This window comes from Podarcis cretensis (assembly GCF_951804945.1).
Source record: "Podarcis cretensis genome assembly, chromosome: 10".
Lineage (NCBI taxonomy): Eukaryota > Metazoa > Chordata > Lepidosauria > Squamata > Lacertidae > Podarcis > Podarcis cretensis.
Window position 1 is genome coordinate 19,663,483 of NC_137179.1, and position 20,369 is coordinate 19,683,851.

Sequence of the window (20,369 nt, forward strand, 5' to 3'; positions counted from 1 at the left end):
GAGGTGTTTGTGTGTGTGTGTGTTTTACAATCAAGTGGTACAGAAATCTTGCTTAAAGAAATACATTCACAGCACCTGGCTTCCCCCAGAGAATCCCAGGGACTGTAGATTACACCCTACAGAGCTACAATTTCCAGCACCCTTAAAAAAAAAAGCCTATGGTTCCCAGGATTATAATTTTTTTTTTTTTGAGGGGGAGAGCTATGTGCTTTATACATGCTAGAAATGTATGGTTCCAGTTGTTACCTCCCTCCTTCCCTCCCTCTTTGACAGCCAATTGAGATGCTTTTTACTTGGGCACAAGTCCCACAGAGTTAACTTCCTAGCAAGCACATTTATGACGGCACAAGTCGCATGTGTGAAAAACGCCCCCTCAGTGTTGTGAAATGATCACGGTTTCCACATTTTTGGCCTGCCTGCTGGCCTCCCTCCCGCCTTCTCCTCTCACTGCTTCATAAAGAGAAGTATTATAAGGCAATCTGAGAGAGAGAGAGAGAGAGAGAGAGAGAGAGAGAGAGAGAGAGAGGGCCCTTTCTCCCCCCTCTTCAGAAATGCATATACACACCCTGACCCGCCACCCACAAGAGAACTCTGGTGATAATTCGCTTGGAATATCTCATGTAAGGGGAGGGAAAAGAGGAGGAGAGAAAGAGGAGAGAGAAGGGTTTGTTTGCTCAGCCAACTCTCTCTCCCTCTCTCTTTAGTGGCTCCGGATTTGCTTTTTCCTTAATATTTTGTTGATGTTGTGGCATTCTCCAGCTGGTTTACGGTGACCTAACAGGAACAAGACGGAGGCGTTTGTGGGACCTCGGGTGAGTGGCTTTTCCTTTTGCCTGTCACTGATTTTGGTGCCCTGCTTCAGTCGGAGAAGCCTTGAGAACCAGCACAATGCAACATAGGAAATTGTACTGGAGACAGCAATGCTTTGGCCCAGGGAGAGTAGACTAATAGTGCAATCCTAAGCCCCTCTGTGTTCAGTGGGGCTTTGGCCCCATCGGCAATATATGTTCAAAACAGCACCATGCCACTTTAAACAGTCATGACTCCCCTGCAAAGAATCCTGGGAGATCTAGTTTGTAAAGGGTGGTGAGTGTTGTTTGGAGACCCCTATTCCCCAACACGCATAGTTACAATTTACAGAGTGATTTAACAGTCAACGCCTGTTCCCAGGGGATTCTGGGAAGTGCAGCTCCACGTGTGCCTAGGATTGCAAGCTGATAAAATCCTGTGCAAGCAGGATTTTTTCCCTTTTTTTTACACTCCTGTCCACTGGGGAGCCCTAAAGAAAACAGTGTTGAGAGTAGGGATGGATGAGAAATCTGATTCAGTTCCCATTTGAAGATGAACCCACCAAAATTTCGCTTTCTGAAACAATATGCAAACTGAGACCCAGCCATCTTCTGAAAAATCACACTTCTCTGAATATTCAGTGCAGTTCTGCAGCCAAGTAATGCTGCATATACTAGGGTAAAAATGCACATGTCAGTGGAAAACACCCGCAAAAATGTGTTATATTAAGGAAAATTGCTTTACGAAATTGTGTAAGGTAAAGGTAAAGGTACCCCTGCCCGTACGGGCCAGTCTTGACAGATTCTAGGGTTGTGCGCTCATCTCACTCTAGAGGCCGGGAGCCAGCGCTGTCCGAAGACACTTCCGGGTCACGTGGCCAGCGTGACGAAGCTGCATCTGGCAAGCCAGCGCAGCACACAGAACGCCGTTTACCTTCCCGCTGGTAAGCGGTCCCTATTTATCTACTTGCACCCGGGGGTGCTTTCGAACTGCTAGGTTGGCAGGCGCTGGGACCGAACGACAGGAGCGCACCCCGCCGCGGGGATTCAAACCGCCGACCATGCGATCGGCAAGTCCTAGGTGCTGAGGTTTTACCCACAGCGCCACCCGCGTCCCTCCGCAAAATTGTGTATATTGGGACAAATCCTCATTTAAAATGCTGGTGAATATTCACAAGGGCCATTTAAAAAAAATCACACACTTATGTGGAAATGTGGAGAACTGAATTTAAGGTTGAAAAAAGGGAAAATGGGGAGAAACTGAAATGAACAGGCTCCCTCACACCTAGCGATGGAAATGGAGAGGAACAGGGCAATGAAGAAGTTGTATGTGGGTGTGGAAGGACAGGCCATGACAGGGTCAAGCAACATGAATCACAGGCTGGAAATGAATTGTGAAACACGGCAGACTGAAGGCCCAGTGGTGTGTGTGTACATGTATGGAAAACAGCAGACCAGGCTCCAAGAATTTGTTTTCATTTCACTGAGGTTGAGAAATCACATTGCTTCCCTGAAAACAAGCACCTTGGGGAAAACATGGTTTGGTGCTTGGTGTGTGTGAGAGCCAGGCTAATACCTCTGTGAAACAAATCTAGGCTCCTTGATATATTCTTTTTATTGTGCATCCATAATGATTTGGTCATACGCAATACCATTGGCACTTGCCAATGTTTTGGGGCAGGGATACTGCTCCATTCACACCTCTTGCCCCCATGATAGAGGGGACCCAGGGCCGTGTGACATCAGTGCAATGTTTGTGCATGCCTCACGGTGTGCAAGCATGACATCAGCATACAGGTTTGTGCCCATGTTTTTGCCCTCAAATGAGCACACATCAACCCAGTGCTGGCCCGCCCATGAGGCAAGGTGAGGCAACTGCCTTGGGCGGCAGGATCCATGGGGCAGCAGATCCTGATGTAGATCTTTATTTCCCACCCCCTCCTGTTCCTGATGTAGCTTTTCATGCACCCATTTTTCCCTGGTGGAGAGGAGAATGCCATTCTGTGGTTTGCCTCAGGCTCCCAAATGTCTTGAGCAAGCCGTGCATCATCCCGTGTGGGGTTTATTGCTGCATATATCAAGTTGTCTGTATGTGAGCCTGCAGCAGATAATTTAAAAGAGTTCCTAAAGGAAGTCCCTTATCTATTGACCTTAATATTGCTGCTGTGAGCACAGTTGCGCCACTCCTTCAACTAGCAATTGCTGATACAAGGTGTCAAACCTTGGACTTTACCTCTGGGGCTGTTCCTCAATCTGGCTTGGCAGGCCTGTTCTGAACACTGGCAAAGAGAGTTGCTTCCATAGAGATGTAGGCAGAGATTAACCTGGCCAAAAGTCACCTGGGATGAACTGCAAATGTCTCGATTGCATAGCACATTGACTCTCTCACCTGCATAGGTGTGCAGCAGGACAGCCCACCCACCACCACAGGGAATTGTGGGCAGTCCAGAGTGCACTGTTGATGATCCCTCATCTCAACCAATGCCATCGTCTGAGACAGGGCTGTGCCAAACCAAACATTTAGGAATCCCAACCAGCCACCCCTTTTAATGGAGCAATTGGTGGCAGTGCTGGTGGTGGGGAACCCTGGTGTTATAGCCATATCTCTGTTTAGAAGTAATCATCACTGAGTTAGATGGGACCTACTCCCATGTAAGTGTGGATAGGACCCCAGGTGTGATTTAGTCCAACCTCCCTGCAATGCAGGAATCTCAAATACAGCACCACTTTAGCTAATGGGGCCTCCTGCTGCTGCCGCGCCGCCAGAGCACGATTTCTGTTCTCATCTTGAAGCAAAGTTCTTAACCTGAAGCACCATTTCTGGGTTAGCGGAGTCTGGAACCTGAAGCATCTGGAACCTGAAGCGTATGTAACCCGAGGTACCACTGTAAAGCATTTAAGACAGATGGCCATCCAACCTCTGCTTTAAAATCTCCAAGGAAGGGGAATCCTATGTGGTCATCTCTATTGTGTTGGTATATCTTTTATGGGACTTTGTTGATTTTATTGCTTCATGTATGAACAGGAATTGAAGGCATGAGTGTGCTACAGTGCAATCCTCTGCATATTTACTCAGAAGTAAATCCTACCGTGTTTGCTTACTCCCAGGTAAGTGTGCATGGGATTGAAGTTTCAATTAAGGATCCCAAAGTGCAATCTGCAAATTCAAAATGGAAGGTCCCCTGCCTTCCATTTCGGAAATGGTCATTCTTTCTAGACTAGCTCTTATAGTATCCATACATAGTATCCTTGGGGGGAAAAGGTGTTTTGCAAAATTTCTGGAAATGGGAATGCAGAGTCCTCCCCTTAGGAGTCTGATCTAAAGGCAGCAATATATACTGCATACAAACTCTTATAATGTAAACCTGATACCCTTGTCTTATACGGACAAACTTTGTGAATGGACTGCTGTCTCTCTTTAAAAAATTTTTATACAGCCGAGGGAGACCCAATTTGGATTGGAAAGGTGGTGCTATGGCTGCTGGAGGTGAGGAAATGCAACACATTTTTAAAAAAGGATGAAAGAGGGTGCAGATTTGAATAAATTTTACATATGCTAATTTAGACCTATAAATGCGGATTTAGGAACACACACACACACACAATTATAAAATAAACAGAAACAAATGCATCACACCATACTGGGAAAGACTGTGACTAGAGGCACTTGCAGTCTTGCAATTTTCAGGTGGGATGCATAAAAGGTAAAGGGACCCCTGACCATTAGGTCCAGTCATGGCTGACTCTGGGGTTGTGGTGCTCATCTCGCTTTACTGGCCGAGGGAGCTGGCGTACAGCTTCCGGGTCATGTGGCCAGCATGACTAAGCCGCTTCTGGCGAACCAGAGCAGCGCACGGAAACACCGTTTACCTTCCCACCAGATAATAATAATAATAATAATTTATTATTTGTACCCCGCCCATCTGGCTGGGTCTCCCCAGCCACTCTGGGCGGCTTCCATAAAAACCAAAAATACACTAAAATATCACAGATTAAAAACTTCCCTGAACAGGGCTGCCTTAAGATGTCTTCTGAATGTCAGGTAGTTATTTATTGCTTTGACATCTGATGGGAGGGCGTTCCACAGGGCAGGCGCCACAACCGAGAAGGCCCTCTGCCTGGTTCCCTGTAGCTTTGCTTCTCGCAATGAGGGAACCGCCAGAGCGGTCCAGAGCGGTCCCTATTTATCTACTTGCACTTTGACGTGCTTTCGAACTGCTAGGTTGGCAGGAGCAGGGACTGAGCAAGGGGAGCTCACCCCGTCATGGGGATTCGAACCACTGGCCTTCTGATCGGCAAGCCCTAGGCTCTGTGGTTTAGACCACAGTGCCACCCACGTCCCTTGTGGGATGCATACAAACCAGCAAACCCTGGTTGCACGATTATAGTTGAATGGGAGGTCCTGAGTTACCAGTCAACTTTCCTGAAATTGCAAACTTTTTGCAGTAAATAAAATGAAGGGGGAATGGAAAATGAGCAAGGTCCCAACCCAAGAAGAATGGTAACTTAAACTGATGGAATATGCGCAGCTTGCAGATTTAGCATGTAGAATAAGAGAACATGAAGAATGTACATTTAAAGAAGTCTGGAAAATGTTTACTGAATATATGGGTGAAAATTGTGTTCATTTAAAAATGCTGGTAGCATTGAGATAAATTCAACAGTGTATATAAGTTTTGATGGATGTAACAATAGATTACTGAATGGTTTGGTTCATGTAAAGTATGCAGGGATGTATGATATGCAAAATGAACCATGGAAAGAGAAGAAGGGAAGTCATTGATTTAAGGTTGTTTAAATGGTTATTTTGAAATGCAGATTAGAAAATTTATATATATATTTAGGAACTGCACATGCACACATGCGCCTGCAGGCGCATGGATCCCTACCTTTCCATCTAGGCATGCAAGAGGCAAGATCCTATTCCTGCACCAGCAAAAGGTGAACCAAAGCACAGACCAGAGGTGGGGAAAGTTGTAGTCTGGGGAGTGGGTATGGGCTGGAGAGAGTCCTGAGGGCCAGTTAGAGAAGCCTTGAGGGCCACATTTGACCTCCAGTTGGCTTGAGGTTCCCCATGTTGTAGATTGTGCAGGGATTTCCATCAGTTTGTCCATTCCAATTCCAATTCTTGTCCACAGAGCTCAGCAAGCCCAGGTCCATCCCTGTAGAGGCGCCAGTAAGGAATGGCGCTGATGAATCCTACAAACAGATAGACACAATTCAGGCTTTAATCATACTGGACATATGACTTGGGAGTGCTTTGCAAGCGTCATGCCACATTATAAGAAGTGCTTAAAATAGTCTTCTTAGCAATTTCATAGTGGTCTGTGAATTTTGCAATGATAAATCGATCTACAGAACTCCCCTTTCTGCTCTTGCCTTTAAAAAAATAAGATATAGGAAGCTGACACATTCTGGCCAATAGGCTCATCTAGCCCAGGGCTGTTTATCCTGACTGGCTGCTGTTCTCCAGGATTTCTCTGGCAGAAGTGATTAAACCTTGGATTTTGTACATACTAAGTATGTACTTTTGGGGAAAGTTGCAGGAACTTTGAATTCTGATTTCTGCAGTGGTATGGATTTTCTGAAAAATTCTGAATGGGGAAATTTTCCAGTAGTTTTTGCTGATGTAAACAACCCTGTGCAAATCTACATAACATAGTTTGCACCAAAAATGTTCCTGATGCCCCAGAGAGGGATCCAATTTAGCACGTTTGCTTTACTTGCATTTATATGCAGTAAACAAAGTCAAAAACTTTTGAAACTGCCAAGCTGGCTTAATATTATATTTGCACTTGGCACCCATTCATTTCTACTAACAAACTTATTAAATGGACAAAAAAGAATTCTGCAGAAAAGATTCTGCTCCGCATCGCTGTAAGACCATCGAGGTTTGTGCTTCATCAGAACAAGTGTCTGATCGAGTGTTCTCATAATGCAAGTAAATAGTTATAAAAACAGGTTGGCTATGGAGATAGGCTTTGTTTTCATCCCTAATAAGCAAATAAATTGAAGTTAGATCTTCTGCTGTCTGCCCATAATGACATTGCTAATAAGCGTTGTCCGAAGCACTGCTCTGCTTGATGATTTGCATTTGGCAGACACAAATTGGAATGCGGTGAAGACTGTGACAGTTCAGAACAGGTTCCATTACAAAGCATTGGCTTGCGTTCACTTGACAAGCCATGGAGCTCTGACGAGATGGAGGAGGCATCTGCGCTGAACAGGCATTTTCCTTAGCTGATCAGCCAGATGGCATGTTTGCAACAGATCTGGATACAGCAGATGACTCTCTTAGCAATCTGAGGATCTTGGAGAAGCAGGGTGGTGTGTGTGTGTTTGCAAACAGCGAAGCTGATCCTCAGCGCAGCAGGTGGCAGGCCATCAGTGAAAAAGGACAAGGTGAAAATAGGGTTCATTAGGTCAGGGTCATTATACATCAAGCATATCAGCTTTGCTGACACATGCGAGGCACAGACATGGGAAGGCAATATGGGATAGGACAAGGAGGAGAAGAAGAGAAGAAGAGTTTGGATTTGATATCCTGCTTTATCACTACCCGAAGGAGTCTCAAAGGGGCTACCATTCTCCTTGCCCTTCCTCCCCCACAACAAACACTCTGTGAGGTGAGTGGGACTGAGAGACTTCAGAGAAGTGTGACTAGCCCAAGGTCACCCAGCAGCTGCATGTGGAGGAGCGGAGAAGCGAACCCGGTTCACCAGATTACGAGTCTACCGCTCTTAACCACTACACCACACTGGCTCTCACCACCTTGAGAGGAGGGTGCAGGGCCTGGGATGGAGGAGAGGAAACAGGAGTGAGGGAAAAAGGGGAGAAACACAAATAGTTTTGTGCGCTGCCACCATCCAGCTTCCTGTGGCGGCCCCTCCCTACAACGGCTGCCGCAGGGATTTCTGAGGGAGCATCTTGCCCTGAGGAGAGAAGCAGAAACAACTTCAGGAGTCAGGCTCCCTGCTGCCTTATATAAAGTTTAAAAAGAAAAAATGCTCATTGTAAGGAACTTACGCAAAGTGTCTTATGAGTTCTGCCTAAAAAGTGGTGTATAAATATCTTGAATGAATGAAAAATGGTGCCTTGTAGGAAGGGTTATTGTGTGCCTTTTAGTGGTGGTGGGGTTGTCAAGAGAAACTGGAGTTTTTAAATCTTGTCTCACTGCAATTTATCTTATGGTTAGGTATTTGGGATTTTTTTAAATATAAGTTCAGGATTTGAATCACTGAAATTCAAAAATTCTGAGTTCAAATAGCACATGTAAACCACACTATTTGAGTTTAGTCTTTGGATTGAATTAAATATTGGGGTGTTATAATTGTGCAGGCAGTAGGATGCGCACTGGTTTTTTTTTATTTGCAATGATGAATTTTCTTCAGGTTTTTAATCATATACAAAAATGGCTTCACAGATATAAATTAGCTTGCTTTTCACTATTATTGCTTTTACTGATAGATGAAAGTTCTCAAGGTTACTACCAGGGCAAGCCTATATTTGCCTAAGCTGTTGCGAATTAGACTGAAGTGATGCAAAGCTTCTGAGGAATGGTTCAGCTAGATAAGGATTATAGAATCCGTTACTTCTGGTTAAACAGTTACATTCAAGGTTTTAAATTTTAGTTTCATTTTCTTTTCTTTTCCTTCCTTCCTCCTTCCTTCCTTCCTTCCTTCCTTCCTTCCTTCCTTCCTTCCTTCCTTCCTTCCTTTCTTTCTTTCTTTCTTTCTTTCTTTCTTTCTTTCTTTCTTTCTCATACTCTGGCCATTGCCGATTCACATAGATGTGAAGAAGTGGTTTTAGACCAGTGAGGGCTGTGTATTGAATCCAATGTAAGCCATAATTGGAGTAGACCCATTGGAATAACGGACACGACTTAGGTTTATTCATTTCAATGGGTGTACTATGAATAGAGTAAATACAACCCTGTATCATTTTCCCCACAAAGGTCCGCCTCAAGTAGCAATTCCAGTAGTCTATATTTCTCATTTTTCCAACCTTAAATTCAGTTTGCTGCATATAATAATAATAATAATAATAATAATAATAATAATATAAAATGTGTGTACTGCCCTATACCTGCAGGCCTCAGGTTGTTGTTATTTTTTAAAAAGATCCTCATGAAAATTCACCAGCATTTTAGTGCAAATTTCACTGAATAAATACATTTTTGCATGTGGTTTTGTCTAATGTACACATTCTTTGCTGATAATTTCCCCTAAAATAATGTTCTTTTGGATGTTATTTTCATGAATATATTTATTTTTATGCACACCATCTCTAATATATGCATTTTTTTAAAAAAACTACAACAACAACCCATTGTTTAGAAAATTGTACCTCAAAATTTGGAGAAGTGTGAATTTTGAAGGATGGCTGTGTTTTAGTTCTCATGTTATTTTGGAAAGTGCAGATTCAATAGATTCACCCTTGGATGCAAACTGGATCCAATTTCACCCCCCTTATTTTCACTGTCTCACTCCTTGGTTCATGCTCACCTTGAACATAAGAAACTGTTTGGACAAAGCAAAGCAAAGCAAAACAAAACAGCTTGATAGGTATCCTATGAGAATTCCCCATGTCATGTGATCTGCCTTCCCCTCTGCCATCCCTTGCCCTTCAGAGCCATGGAAAGCAAAGGATCTTGGGATGCAGAATCCAGTGGGATTATGGTTGTGCCAGCAGTAGAAGAAAAGTCAGAAGAGAGGAAGGATGAGCTTGAGGACAGAGGACAGTGGACCAACAAAGTGGAGTTTCTACTGTCTGTGGCTGGAGAGATCATTGGTCTGGGCAATGTATGGAGATTCCCTTATCTCTGCTACAAGAACGGAGGTGGTAAGTGCACAGCATCCATAATTTTTCTAGTGCCCTTTATTTCATTGTAGCCATTGGTCATCAGGAAACAAGAAAAAAATAATCGTAGCAGCACATTTTAAGCTTGCAATACAGCAAGCCATATGCAATATGCAGACTAAACATAAAACTCACTATAAAATTTATGACGTGCAATGAAGAAACTAATTAAAAATATATCAGATTAAAAAAAATCATTAGATAAGATGGTCCCCTTAGCAGCTGCTAATCATATTTTGTGCAGCAGATTTATTGCAAAGAGGACTATTTTATGAGCTAGATATTTTTCACAAAGTAGATAACAGATTTCCACAGCCTTGCACAAGATAGTTTTTTTTTTGAAACTGTGCAATCATTTTTGTGTGTCAAAGAACTGTGAGCTCGGTTCACCCCCTCCCCAGTGGTGGCACCAGAATTTTTTTTGGGGGAGGAGGACACACATAAGGGGCATAGTATATCTCTAGGTGGATGAGTTGTTTCCCACATGATCACTGAAAAAAATAGTAGCATATGTTATTGACAGGAGTCCAGCAAAGGGGCGGGGCCAGTGGGAGAGGTAAGCACCTTGCTTGGGTGGGTGCTTGCCTCCCTTGCCCCCTGCTGAGAGAGGGGGGAAGTAGCTGGGGGTGTTTTAGAACAGAGAAGAGGTAGTCAGCATAAGGATTCCACTTCTTCACTGCTTCTCTGCTCTTGTTTGTCACTGCCCTCCATTTTGTAAAAACAAAAAATAGTGATGGAACTCTAATACAGTCATACCTTGGAAGTTGAACAGAATCCGTTCCAGAAGTCCTTTTCAGAAACCAAAGCGCGGCTCCTGATTGGCTGCAGGAAGCCCTGTCGGATTCCCAAAAAATGCTCACAAACGGGAACACTCACTTCTGGATTTGTGGTGTTCGGGAGCCAAAACGTTTGAGAACTAAGCTGTTCGAAAACCAAGGTACGACTCTTAATGTGCATTTGTGGAGGCAGCTATTTTGCAAGATCATTAATCCAGCCCTGTGAAAATATCACTTTCCCCTCTTTTTAACAAAGGTGTTAATAATGAATTTGCTTCAGCTTCTCTCTCTGCTCTCTTTCCCCACAGGTGCCTTCTTCATCCCATACCTCATATTCCTCTTTGCTTGTGGGATCCCAGTATTCTTGCTGGAGACAGCCCTTGGGCAGTATACCGGTCAGGGTGGGATCACTGCCTGGAGACGGATCTGCCCTATCTTTGAAGGCAAGTTGGTAATACAAGGGAAGTCCTGGTAGCTTTCCGCCAAACACGCACTGTACTTTTTGATCTAATTCCCTCTGAGCTCCCCTGCTACAGGGCATGGCTCAGAGCCAGCTGCCGTTGTACCTGTTCAGAACTGCAGTCTAAGTCAAAAGGGCGAGTCATTCTGAAGTGTAGATATTGGAGGCAGAGCTGGTTCTCAGTACAGAGTCAAAAGGTGGTGGCAAAGAAGCAGCCAAAAGCAGAACAAGTTTAAAACTGCGGAGCCCCTGCCAAAGCAGGTGTGAAAGGGCATATATTCAGAGGAGGAAGAAGCGGTGGCGCCAACAAGGAACCACAAGTCTGCAAGTCTTTCTGCGTTTAAGATAAAAACGTGAGCTCCCTGTCTGCAGCAGCAGTGAGGAGTTGAAGAGTGAGGTGATTTCCTGCAAGGTGTTGTTTATGCTAGGAGTTGCAAGTTACGCTGCAGAGGTACTAACTGATCCTGTACAACAGGGATGGGGAACTTCATGCAAAGGGCCAAATGTGGCCCTCCAGGTCTCTCTGCCTGGCCCTAGGAACTCTCCACAGGCCACACCCTTCATGGCCATTGCTTCACCCCCAAGTGGTTTTGCTTGCCTGGAATGTGTCCTTGAATTCTGGTAATGTTTATTGCTTGCCTGGATGGAGGATAGAGGTGTGTGTGTGAGAGAGAGAGAGAGAAAGAGAGAGAACTGTCTCTGAAAATTTACACATCACTTGGGAAGACAGGCGAACTAATACTGGCGTACTGGAAGAAGCAACAATCACCACTGTTGAAGCAATGGTTCTTCAACTTCGTTGGACTGGTCATGTTGTGCGGTTGCCTGATTATCGTCTTCTAAAGCAACTACTCTATTCCAGACTTTAAAATGGAAAGCGTAATGCTGGTGGTCAACAAAAGAGGTTTAAAGACTGTCTCAAGGCAGTTTTTAAAAATGTAGTATAAACACCGAAAACTGGGAAACACTGGCCTGCGAGCGCTCCAATTGGAGAACAGCCTTTACCAAAGGTGTAATGGGCTTTGAAGACACTCAAACTCAGGACGCAAGGGAGAAACGTGCTAAGAGGAAGGCACACTTGGCAAATCCACACCGTGATCAACTCCTGCCTGGGAACTAATGTCCCCACTGTGGAAGGGTGTGTGGATCCAGAATTGGCCTCCACAGTCACTTACGGACTCAATGTCAAAACCATGTTTATGGAAATACAATCCTACTTGGCTACGAGCAGGGGCGTAGCGTGGGGGGTGCAGGGGGGCTGGCCGCACCGGGCGCAACATCTGGGGGGGGCGCGCTCACCGCCTCCGGAGTCGCCAAAGAGCCTCGGGTGCTGTAGCAGAGCCCCATGTCTTGCGGAACCGACGAGCTGTGCGCGCATCCGGGCTGAAGGCGTCCGGCAGGCAGCGGCTCTCAGCACTCGCCGCGGTCCCTGCGCGTCAGGGCCGTGGAGGGCGCGCCAGGCAGCCCCTCCTCATAGCCCCGCCGCTGCTGCTGCAGCTGCAGCTGCTGGGCCATGTTGCATTTTCCTCACCTCTCTGCCCTCCTCCTCCTCCGGGCAAGCGGCGTCGTTTGGGCGGCAGCGCCAGCGGCAACTCGCCTCAGATCACCTGACACGGACCTGCCGCCCCCGCTGCCGCCGTGGCTACCTTACCGTAAATACCCCAGCCCAGGCAGCAGCAAGAAGGAGCTGGCAGCGACGGCAGGTTAGGGGTTAGGGGGCGCAAATTACTTGCCTTGCCCCGGGTTAGGGGGTGCAAATTATTTGCCTTGCCCCGGGTGCTGACAACCCACGCTACGCCGCTGGCTACGAGTGATCGCCAAAGAAGAAGACTCTACAAATATGAAATTTGCATCCATTGCCCTGCCCACTGTGAAGCAATGGTTCTGCCCTCCACAGGCATGTGGATCTCACCTGCCTTCAGACCAGAGTTGGGGAACTAGTGACCTTCTGGACATTGCTGGACTCCAGTTCCCATCAGCCCCTGTGAGCACGGCCTGGGATGATGGCAGTCACATCTGGAGACCCACAGCTTCCCCACCTCTGCTTCTGGCCAGTCTCTGAACTATGTTTGGTCCTATCAGTAACTGAAAAAATATGTCTTTTTCAATCACAGCTTGACAGGAAATTGTGGCCCTTTTTTGTCTGTTTTTAACCATCACCTTTATCTCTCTCTGCCCCTCAGGAATTGGCTATGCTTCCCAAGTCATCGAATCGTTCCTGAATGTCTACTACATCATCATATTGGCTTGGGCCCTGTTCTACCTATTTAACTCCTTCACTGCTGTTCTACCCTGGGCCAGCTGCAGTAATACCTGGAACACAGGTATGACTCTGGCAAGATGCCACCTCCTGCCTGGCTTTCTGAAGAAATGGAACTGTAGTTCTTCTTACTTTGCTATATAGGTTCAGGCGCAAGATATGTTGGCAGACGAAATTAAAAATGGAAATCCTTTTTCTCACCCCCTTGCTGGTGAAAATATAATAAGCAATTGGCAATTTAAAGTAGCAAAAAATATTGGCATTTGAATATTGTCTTTTTTTTATATAATAATATTTATTAAATTTTGTATAACCAATAAAAAACATACATAATAACATAATATTTTCCATTATCCAGATTTCATTCTCAACTTTGGACTTCCTCACATCTCTTGTTCCTGCTTTCTAAACATAAGTTTTACCAGCAAATTATTAACTTGATTTAATTCATATAATATAATTTTCCAATATTTAATATCTCAAATTTTGGGATTTAACATACACTTATTGAAGCTTACTCATAAAATATTACTTATCCCAGATTTATCTTTTCATCTTCCAACTGAATTTAAATTTATATTCTTTATAGCTAATTTGTTGAAGCCATGCTTTTGCTAATCTTACATCTTTCTTAACAATCATACAATTTACAATATTTTTGTAGATAGTCCTTGAATTTCTTCCAGTCTTCCTCCACCAGTTCTTCTCCCAGGTCTCGGATTCTGCCCGTCATCTCCGCCAATTCCATATAGTCTATCAGTTGCATCTGCCATTCTTCCAGTGTGGGTAATTCTTGAGTTTTCCAGCTTTTAGCGATGAGTATCCTTGCTGCTGTTGTAGCGTACATAAAAAAGGTTCGATCCTTCTTTTGCACACTCTGACCAACAATGCCCAAGAGAAAGGCCTCTGGTTTCTTAGGGAAGGTATACTTAAACACCTTTTTCAGTTCATTGTAAATCATTTCCCAGAAAACCTTCACTCTAGGGCAAGTCCACCAGAGGTGAAAGAATGTTCTTTCAGCTTGTTTACACTTCCAACATTTATTATCAGACACATGGTATATCTTTGCAAGCTTGACTGGGGTCATGTACCACCTGTATATCATTTTCATAATATTTTCTTTCAAGGCATTACATGCCGTAAATCTCAAACCTGTAGTCCATAACTTTTCCCAGTCAGCAAACATAATGTTGTACCCTATGTCCTGTGCCCATTTTATCATGGCTGATTTGACCGTTTCATCCTGTGTATTCCATTTTAACAGCAAATTATACATTCTTGAAAGTATCTTAGAGCTGGGTTCTAACAGTTCAGTTTCTAACTTTGATTTTTCCACCTGGAATCCTACCTTTTTATCCAACTTAAAAACTTCTTTAATCTGAGCATAATGTAGCCAATCTCGCACTTTATCTTTTATTTTGTCCATACTCTGCAACCTCCAGTTATCTCCATCTTTTTCTATTATTTCCCAATATTTCGGCCATTTGGCCTCCATATTGAGTTTTTTCACAGCCTTAGCCTCCATTGGTGATAACCACCTTGGGGTCTTGTTTTCCAATAAGTCTTTATATTTCAACCAGACATTAAATACGGCTTTTCTGACAACATGGTTCTTAAAATTCTTATGTATTTTAGCCTTGTCATACCATAGATATGCATGCCACCCAAACGCATTGTTGAATCCTTCCAAATCTAAAACATCAGTGTTCTCAAGAAGTAGCCAGTCTTTCAACCAGCAGAAAGCTGCTGATTCATAATACAACTTTAAGTCCGGCAGGGCAAATCCCCCTCTTTCTTTAGCGTCAGTTAATATCTTAAACTTAATTCTGGGCTTTTTGCCCTGCCAGACAAATCTTGAAATATCTCTCTGCCACCTCCCAAAACACTCCATTTTGTCCACAATCTGCAAAGTTTGAAACAAAAATAACATTTTTGGCAATACATTCATCTTAATTGCAGCAATACGTCCTGTCAAAGAAAGTTTCAGTCTTGACCAAACATCTAAATCCCTTTTAATTTCAGACCAACATTTTTCATAATTGTCTTTAAATAAGTTCCTGTTCTTCGCTGTTATATTTACCCCTAGGTATCTCACTTTTTTAACCACATTTAATTCTGTCTCTTTCTGAAATCTTTCTGATTCTGAAGAAGTCAAATTTTTTTCCAAAACCTTAGTTTTTTGCTTATTAAGTTTAAATCCTGCCACTCGACCAAACTCATAAATCAGTTGTAATACCCTTTTAGTACTGGGCTCTGGCTCCTGTAGGGTCAAAACTAGGTCATCTGCAAATGCTTTCAGTTTGTATTGTTTCGCTCCGACCTGGATACCTTCCACCAACCGGTCTCCTCTAATCATATTCAAGAGCACTTCTAGGACCGATATAAATAACAAAGGGGATATAGGGCAACCTTGTCGTGTTCCTTGAATATTGTCACTTCTGATGTGACATTTGTGTCCATTTATTCTTTTGCGTAGACTGACTGCTTAGTCCTATGTAGGACATTATTGGCAGATGATAACATAAACTGGGTTGTATCCAATGCTACTCAGAACAGACTTATGGAAATTAATGTACATTGCTAACTTAGGTCCATTAATTTCAATGGGTCTGTTCTGAGTTAGGACCTAGATGGGCAGGTGAATGAACCCCAGATGTTGTGGGTGATACTATTGGAAGAATTCAAAGGCTATCCCAAATCTGTTGGCTGAGGTTTCTCCATCATTCTCTGCCTAAGGTTAGGGATGGCTCTGGACCAAGGCAACCTAGCGCTTGTGATACGTCTTTGTCTTGTCTTTGAGAAGATTTGATACTGCCTATTTTCTCTCTGAGCCCAATCACGATGATAGAGATGTGGGGTGTACCTTTATTTTATTTTATTTATTTTAAAAAGACCTCATGATGTCTTGGAATGAAAAACCCTTGTGTGAGGTTCCTTACAAGGTTGTGGCTGTTTTAATCTCATGAGTGCAACTCCCAGAGAGTGGTATTTGGTTTTGTTTTGCTTTTGGGGGCGTAGGGGAAAAAAGAGAGAGGAAATACTCACTGCATATTCTTCTCTTTGCTTTCCTCCTTAGATATGTTGTAGTCAATTCTGTTCTGAGTAAAAAAAAAGTCTAGTTCTTTTCCCTTAAAGCCTTTGTGTGCCTGGCTGGTTCCTGGCTTTGTGGACAGCCTTTCTGTGAGCTGAACATGACCTTCTGAACTCATGACTGAAAGGATAAGAATGTTGTACCACTGACCTCCTCACATGGCAATAAACACTGCAACCCCCCCTGCCTGCCTCTCTCTTTCAAGTCGCTGAAGAGACCAGAGTCTCATGCAGTGGGGCTGTGAACTGCACCTTTGTACACTCAGCCTTTGCTTTATTTCATTTTATTCAGAATCCACAGGGCCCTGGAGAAGCAAGGCCAGAGGTTCCACCTGGCCTCTGAATGCCTCTTGCCTTCTGTTACAGTCTTTTGCCTCTTTCTCTGCAGGCTGGAACAAGTGTATCCACATTAAAGGTACCCTGCCCGTATGGGCCGGTCATGTCCGACTCTAGGGTTGTGTGCCCATCTCACTTAAGAGGCCGGGGGCCAGCGCTGTCCAGAGACACTTCCGGGTCACGTGGCCAGCGTGACGAAGCTGCTCTGGCGAGCCAGCACCAGTGCAGCACACGGAAACGCCATTTACCTTCCCGCTATAAAGCGGTACCTATTTATCTACTTGCACTTAGGGGTGCTTTCGAACTGCTAGGTGGGCAGGAGCTGGGACAGAAAGATGGGAGCTCACCCCGCTGCGGGGATTCGAACCACTGACCATGCGATCGGCAAGTCCTAGGCACTGTGGTTTTACCCACAGCGCCACCCGCGTCCCCGTATCCACATTACAAACCACCATTTTCCTTTTACTCATACCAGGCATTTAATTTTTAATGACATCTTAAGGCTTTGATCCCTGTTCCCAGTCTGGAGGTGGCCTTCCCTTCACAAATTTCCAAGTAGGGCACCCACGCCACAAGTTAACAGCATATCCAGTGCACATCTGAATAGCATGACGCCCCCCAAATAATAACGGGAACTGTGGTTTCTTAATGGTGCTGGGGAATGGCATCTCTGTGAAGGGGAAACTACAGTTCCCAGAATTCTTTGAGGGAGGGTAGTCATGTGCTTTAATCTTGCTTTAAATGTGTGGTGTGGATCTGCCCATAGTTTGCTAATTTTAGACTCTTTATGGTCCTCCCGGCGGGTGGGGAGCAGATGAAGATTATCTCTTTATACATGGCCATGGGTAAAACGTCACTTACTTTAAAATGGAGTAAGCCAGCCCTGCTGCATTCATGCTCACAGCACTGTAGTCTAAACCACTGAGCCTCTTGGGCTTGCCGATCAGAAGGTTGGCGGTTTGAATCCCCATGATGGAGTGAGCTCCCGTTGCTCTGTCCCAGCTCCTGCCAACCTAGCAGTTCTAAAGCACACCAGTGCAAGTAGATAAATAGGTACAGCTGTGGCAGGAAGGTAAATGGCATTTCCGGGCGCTCTGGTTTCCGTTAAGGTGTTCCGTTGTACCAGAAGTGGTTTAGTCAAGCTGGCCCCATAACCCAGAAAGCTGCCTGTGGACAAACACCGGCTCCCTTGGCCTGAAAGTGAGATGAGTGCCACAACCTCATAGTCGCCTTTGACAGGACTTAACCGGCCAGGGGTCCTTTACCTTTACCTTTTACTGTTGGAGGCAGTATGCTTCTGAATATCTGAACGGTTGCTGGGATTGGAGGGGGGGAGAGTGTGATGTGAAACTCAGGACCTTCTTTGCAGATTTTCCGTGGGCTTCTGGTTTGCCACTGAGAGAAGCGGGTGGTGGACTAGGCTGGACTTTGGCTTGGCTCAGCAGGGCTATTATTATTATTATTATTATTCCACCGATTTGACAGGATTGCCCCAGCCACTCTGGGCAGCTCCCAACAAAATATTAAAAACATGACAAAACATCAAACATTAAAAACTTTCCTGTACACTGAAGTTCTTATCCCACCCTGGAAGCATTACTAAAAAAGAGAGCCCATATTTGATTTTTTAGAGTTATATAGGCAATTTTAAAATTACCACTGTCACTTAAAAATGAATACAACACACCCAATGCTTTTGGGGGTATTTTTTTTTTTAAAAAGAAAGGTGCTGGTATTCCTATCTTGATGTGTACACCAGCACACAATGGCTGGCAAGGGCAACAAAGAAAGAGGTGATGGTCCTCTGTGCTGATTTGTACCACCACACACACACACACACACACACACACACACACACACTGCATTAATTTCCCACAATATTGGGAAAGAAAGTGACCAAGTGTCTTGGGCGGCTGCTCAGTCTGCTCTCCAGGCACTAAGTGTTGATGGGCAATGTCAAAGTCCTGACTGCTCTCTCTTCTTGTGGTTCTTCTGCATCTTTAGCATGGACAACTCTTCAGGTAGAGAGAGGGCTCCTTCAAACAGAGACCTGCCCTTTCTAAAGTAAGACACAGAGCCCACCCTATGAGTGTGTGTGTGTGTGTGTGTGTGTGTGTGTGTGTGTGTGTGTGTGTAGGGGGCGGTATTGACACCTGCCCCACAGTCTTGCCTTGATGGCACCACTGCAAGAAAGGTTCAGTCCTGCTTCTCCAAATGATCGAGAAGTGAGGATGTTTTCTTGTGAATGTCTTTCCTTCCAAATTATGATGATGATTATGATGATGGTTGCTTTATGTTTAACATTTGCTAATTCCTGCTCTTTCTCTTGGGGCTTTCATTACTCATTTAAAATTAGCTTCTATCGCCACCACTGCTAGATGCTCTGTGACTTACTTCCCTCTCTAGGAATTTCACCAATAAACTTCTCTCTCTCTCTCTCTCTCGCAGCCCCTCCCCACCATGTGTAAGTGAGGGTGGACTTGGATGAATGCAAAGCGATGACAGAAGGCGAGTGTGGGGGGGGGAGGAGGAAGGAAACGGGAGTTTGTTTCTGTGCTGCTCAGTAATAACCTGCATACCACAAACATCTGGATTCTGTATAAATAAGGAGCTGCCATTTCCTTCTGAAACTCTGGGCAGGGAAGGGTTCCAGTCAAAGTCAGGCCAGAATGCTGTTGGAGCGCTGCAGACTCTCACCCAATCGTTTTCCGCTTTCCCACAGCTCTTTGTGTGGACTTTTTGAACAGCTCGAGTTCGGAGGACAATATCATGCCAGCTAACGCCACCTCTCCAGCCATTGAGTTCTGGGAGTATGTATTCAAATTTTTCTGATTCATTTCCCCCCACCATATAATTTAAATGCAGGAGACTTTTGAATGTGGCCTCTGTAATGTTCCAGCAAAAGGAAGTTACAAGGAGCATGCACAGAAGACCCAGGCATAGGGGAACCTCATGCGTTTATTGAGAGGGGCACTGAAAAAAAGCCAGGGACAAGGATGTGAACATTTGTACGCCTCAAGTTCTGTGCAAGATAGAAAGGCTAAATGTCCACTGTCCAAAGGAGGGGAAACCATGCAATGTGATGAGCGGGGAGGGGAAGTCTGTGGAAAGAGGGCAATGGCCATTGCTCAAGATAATAAGATAAATTGAAACCAACTACAAAGATCAAATGGAGGAAGATGAAGGAAAGTCGTTTAGCATTGGCACTGTAAGTGATGGGTTCTAAAGGAAACCGACTATATGGGGGTCTAAGTGAAAATAATCAGGAAGGGGCTGGAGTTGGCTAATAGTGAAATGTCAGGCTTGGAACATCACCCTGTATCTCGTCTTTTAATCCGCACTGGCAGGAGGAGAGTTTTGGGAATAACGGATGGGATACATAATCTGGGCACCGTGAGGTGGGAACTGGCTCTCTGTCTCCTGCTGGCCTGGATCATCTGCTACTTCTGCATCTGGAAAGGAGTCAAGTCCACTGGCAAAGTAGGAGCAACCGTGTGCTTGTCATTTCCTAAAATATATTGATCTGATCTGTCAGGTTCCCTGTGTCAAAGAAGGAGCAGAAAGGAAGAGGGAGGAGACCCAAGGGTTCCTTCCTTCCTTCCTTCCTTCCTTCCTTCCTTCCTTCCTTCCTTCCTTCCTTCCTTCCTTCCTTCCTTCCTCTCTCTCCTTCTCTCTCTCTCTCCAATATTTTTTTATTAGTTTTCAATTACAATAATCCAATAACAGCCTCATTATACATAGCTGTCAACTTCCCCCTTTTCTTGCGAGAATCCTGTTCAGAATAAGGGAATTTACCTTAA

At 44.6% G+C, this 20,369-nt stretch overlaps 1 protein-coding gene across 1 annotated transcript in view; it reads left to right on the plus strand.

Annotated features, from left to right (window-relative positions):
- Positions 1–551: 551 nt before the first annotated feature.
- LOC307225020 (sodium- and chloride-dependent betaine transporter-like) overlaps positions 552–20,369 on the plus strand; it is a 54,973-nt gene continuing 35,155 nt past the window's right edge. The window contains exons 1-6 of the mRNA XM_079992652.1: positions 552–812; positions 9,418–9,629; positions 10,732–10,866; positions 13,067–13,207; positions 19,292–19,379; positions 19,917–20,049. Of these exons, the coding sequence (XP_079848778.1) occupies positions 9,422–9,629; positions 10,732–10,866; positions 13,067–13,207; positions 19,292–19,379; positions 19,917–20,049 (705 nt within the window). The 5' untranslated portion in view covers positions 552–812; positions 9,418–9,421. The remainder of the gene's footprint in view (positions 813–9,417; positions 9,630–10,731; positions 10,867–13,066; positions 13,208–19,291; positions 19,380–19,916; positions 20,050–20,369) is intronic.